Source organism: Jaculus jaculus, chromosome 6, assembly GCF_020740685.1.
Source record: "Jaculus jaculus isolate mJacJac1 chromosome 6, mJacJac1.mat.Y.cur, whole genome shotgun sequence".
NCBI lineage: Eukaryota > Metazoa > Chordata > Mammalia > Rodentia > Dipodidae > Jaculus > Jaculus jaculus.
Window position 1 is genome coordinate 129054820 of NC_059107.1, and position 4819 is coordinate 129059638.

The window sequence follows — 4819 nt, forward strand, 5'->3', positions numbered from 1 at the left end:
CCAGCCTTTCCATTCAGACATCTCAAAGTGCTATGAAGGACCGCTTTTCATTTCTAACATTCCAAATGAAAGTGCTTAATCAGGCCAGCTGTTTGTCTCTGGATTTCCAGGACCATAAAGCAGAGACTTCTCAGGAGTACCACTAGGGAGCCTTACAGGTGAAATCTAAGATAAGGTATAACATGAGACTACAGGATCTCAAGTGACTAGTTGTGAATACAAATCACCGCCAAGCATTTTGTCTTGTTTGGAGTAAGCCGAAATGCTCTATATAACTATAGGAAGACTTTGGAACATTGTACCAACAACAACAGATCTTCTATTGAGCTGGAGCAGTGTTATCAATGGTTTTCAATCATCGCTGCTTTCATTTTCACTTCCTCCAAAGGAAGTAAGTCAAGCTTTTGACACAAAGCAAACTTGAGGAAAATGTAAAACAGGTTTTCTCCTGTGTCGGGTAGTAACACATTTGAATCTTCCTAGCTTACCTCTCACAGTTCGGTTTGGCAACAATGTCATTTTAAACAGCAGATGGTTAACGTGATTATCATTGGAAAGAGGGGGAGAAGCAAGTGATATATCAACTGGGATCACAGCCCTGGGAAAATGTGCAAATTTCAGCAAAGGCTATGGAGATTTGAATGTTTATAAGCAATAAGGAAATGAAACATGAACAGGAGGCAAAAAAAAAAAAAAAAAAAAAACACCCCTCAGTACAAAAAAGGAAAGGTTAATATAGCAGGAGGTTGGGGTCTGATTCTCTTCCCAAAGGAAAGAATAAATTCACTTGATAATTTTCCTGCTACTTAATATGCACACTATCAGAAGAGTATGTCATGGACACTGAGGTCTATAATAAAGCTGGTAGAGTCATCACAGGTTCCCACACGCCACATTCAGAAGACAGCTCGCCTCTGCACACACAGTCAAGCCCTGTCAGCCTTGCTTACTGTTTTCCTTCTCTGAGTATCCTAGTGCAGTTCTATTCTTGGCTCATCATGAATTAGCAGAATTATGAAGGTGTGTTAATAGCCAGAACAGCGGCGTGACACATGGCTAGTGCTCTAATTGGCTCCAGCTGAGAGGCCTCATACATGACTAAAACTTGGGCCATGTTACAAAGGATGCTGAGTCCTTTGTTTCAGTGCAGTCCAGAATAATCTTCTGAATCTCACTTGATTCCCTTTGCCTATTTTCTTACATCTGTATGTTCTCTCAACTGCAAGTGGGGATAATAATAGCACCTGCCTCCCAGGTCTGTTGTGAGGACCTAATTAGAAAACTTGAAGCAGGGGAACAGCTAGCTCCTGGTTACTCAGTGTTCTTTCACTGACAGGTTAATACTATTTACTGTGTGCAGGTCACAGTACAAGGCAGTTTTTATACTTGCCTCTTGAAAACTTCAAATTCTCTCTTTCCACTCTTAGTCTACCAGATGGCTTTCAAAACCTAGCAAGTAGCTGAGAGTTGGTGCTTACAGTGTGTTAGGTACTTTTCTGTGAGCACTTCATACCCTTGATTTTGCAATAATAAAGACACTGAACATCGGCCCCCTTTCAAATGTGTGAAAGGCAGGATGAAGTGAGAAGAGATTGTGCTATATAGCAATGTGATGCATGGCTGGAAACGCTCATCTTCAAACCCAGGCTGGCTGGCTCCAGGGCAGATTCCCTTCACCACATCTCTCCAGGGCTCCCTGTGTTTTCTTTTGGCATTATCCCACAGCTGCACCTCGCTGCTTTCTTCTATCCAAGCCCTCAGCTCAGCTTCTCAATTCTTTTTGACCTGATTACTTCCCCTCACTTCTTTGCCTGTAAGTCCATCTTTTTTGACAATCTGTAATTCCGCATATTTCTTTGGCTTTTCAGACAACCATCTTTCTGTTGCTTTTGAAATAATTAAATGTAGACTTTTGATTAATGTTCTCACATCTTAAGAGTCACTCATTTCTGTCCACATAGCATTTCAAAAAGACACAATTTAAGTTGGCCATCAATAACTGTTTCCAAGTTTCTATGTGATCCCTCATTAGCTTACACCCTTCCACCAGGATTGAACTTCAGACATTTCTGTGATACTGGGAGGCTAAAGATTCCTTCCTCTTGGCTCTGCTTTTGTCAAGAAACCTTTGCACTTGGAGCTCATACAAAGCAATTTATTCCTGGCAATGATATTGTTGTTACAGTTGATTGAAATATCCTATAGAATAGTTTGTGGAAAACAGAAGATAATATTTCCTTTTTAAAAGTCTAGTTCATTCTTTTTCTACACTTTTGAGGTTTACTTTTGAGGCTCCAATTATATACTGGTCTGAGTGGTACTGGGCTTGGAAGGTTGCCATGTCAGAGAGAAAACAGCCAGTAGACCTGGGTCTCCTGGAAAACAATGATGAGTTCGAGGAGTTTTCTGCTGATGATGGGGCTGGGTTATATGAAGAGGATGCACATGTCTGGGAGGACAACTGGGATGACGACAATGTAGAGGATGACTTCTCCAATCAGCTACATGCTGAACTAGAGAAACATGGTTGTCAAATGGAGATGTCATAACATCCAAATGAAGCACTGAAACCTTGAACTTGAGCTGTATGCTAAATTCTAGGACAGGGAAAGTTGGATGGTAACCTTTAAAAATATGTTTATTTCATGATCTGCTTGGATTTAATTTTGTTTTTATAACAAAAAATGTTTTGATCCAAAAAATTCTACATTTTTATAAGGATAAATGATATGCCATGATCATTATTCCATTCCATGACTCCCACTTCTCCATTCTAAATCCCCTCTCCACAGAACCCCTTTTTCTTCCCAATTAGACTCTCTTCTATTTGGATGTCACTGGTTTTTTTTTCCCCTTTTTTTGTGTGTGTTTGTTTTCCCTCATATTTTGCAGGTCTTGTGTAGGTCATGTCAGCCACTGTTTCTCACTTTTTGATAGAGAAGCTTCTCTTTTCAGATGGTAGTGACCATTGGGGTGACTGTCAATTCACCATAGTGCTGAAAAAAAGTGACACTGTAGTGTTTAGTACTATGTATATTTCTATCACACCTTTCAAGGCTCAGGGACCATTGCCAAAGAAGTGGTGGAAAGAATCTGAGGGCCAAAGGAAGGGGACAATTAACTACTTAAAATGCTTTTTCCCAGAGGCAAATTGACATTGATATTCATGACCCACACCCTACTTATTTTTTTTTTTTTTTTTCCTTTTGGGAGCCTCTCTTGATTACTTAAGAGTTAAATAAGATCCTTTTAAATGTAAATTTTAACAATATCTTTCTAATATCTAGTTTGTTCTCTATTTTTGAGCATGAGTTTTTTTTTCATCTTTTGGCATTTTATTAGCATTGTTCCTTCCAAATTCAAAGTCCTTCAAATTAAGTGGGTAATTAACATAACAATGTTCATGACCCTCATTTTTTTTTAAAGCAATTGACATTTAAAAAATAGTCAGAGAGGTTGTCATTAACATGTAATAATTACCTATGGACTTTTCAGATAATTGCTAATTTAAAAATATTCATGGCTTGATATTATGAATTGTTTAAAAGAAGTTTTCCACACACAATTTTTATTACCTAATCATATAGGCCCTGAGCTAAATTCCATATGAAGGTAAGAATATTTCCTGATTAATCTAGCCTTCCTGAAATTTCTCTTCCTTACTGGCTTTAATTTTGGCATTTTAAAGGTCTAGCTGTCAAACTAATAACCACTAACCATGATGTAGAATAAAGTCACATTAGTTATTTGTTGAATGACTACATGACTTGCCTGTCTTTGTCAAAAAAAAAAAAAAAAAGTGTTTTCATGACTTTTGTTTCTCACTCCTGTTTTCTTTGGCAAAACATCTTTTTAGAGGAGCAGGAAAAAAAAATCCTATAAAACTAAAATTGTGTGAGAGCTACATGGGATTAAAACAGAGAAACAAAAGAAATAAACAGATAGTTCTACAGGGAAAGTAAGCCAGGTGGAGATTGAGGGCAGTAAAGGATGTGTTTCCAGTCCTAAGCCAGAATTAGAAAAATGTTTCCATATGAGACCAGCAACAGGAAAATGCCATTTCCAAACTCAAAAGCAATCATGTGAGAGAAATTCTCTACTAATCAGGGAGAGTTTATCCATTTTTGGATGAAGCCAACTTAACTAGTTTTGCTTAAATCTCAGCCCAAGAATACCCTGAGAAAAACACACAAAAAATGGTGACCAAATATCAAGGTGCCTTGTGGTTCAGTCATGTTGACCTGTGAAATTAAGCATCACTTCAGACTGAGGTATATGGATGAAAGAAGATATGAATAAGGATTAGAAATTTAGAGTTATAAAGCAAATAGGCAATTATAAGTTTTATGAATTAAAAGCTACTAATATAACCTTAACATCCATGTTGTAGTTACCTTTGCATTATTGGCACAAGGAACCCAAACAAAAGCAGTTTGTGGGAGTACAGTGTTTATTTTGGCTTGTAGACTTGAGGGGGAAACTCCATATGGTGGGAGCAAATGAGGCATAAGCAGAGGCTTGACATCACCTCCTGGCCAATATCAGGTGTCCAAAAGCAGCAGGATCATGATCCATACACTGGCAAGGGGAAGATGGCTATCACACTCATAAACCCACCCTAACAACACACCTCCTCCAGGAGACTCCAAGTTCCCAATTACCATCAGCTGAAAACCAAGCATTCAGAACACATGAGTTTATTGGGGACACAACTCAAACCTCCACAATCTAAAATGCTGTATTATAACACTATCTAATTAGTACAGACTATGAGATTGGACCACCTGGAATACTATAAGAATTCAACAATGTAGGCTGG

General features: G+C 38.2%; 1 protein-coding gene across 1 annotated transcript; it reads left to right on the top strand.

The window, feature by feature from the left end:
- The first annotated feature begins 2339 nt into the window (after positions 1 to 2339).
- Positions 2340 to 2549, top strand: LOC101605659 (26S proteasome complex subunit SEM1-like). Its single transcript, XM_045151676.1, has one exon. The coding sequence runs from the start codon at positions 2340 to 2342 to the stop codon at positions 2547 to 2549; it is 210 nt and encodes a 69-aa protein (XP_045007611.1).
- The last annotated feature ends 2270 nt before the right edge of the window (positions 2550 to 4819 follow it).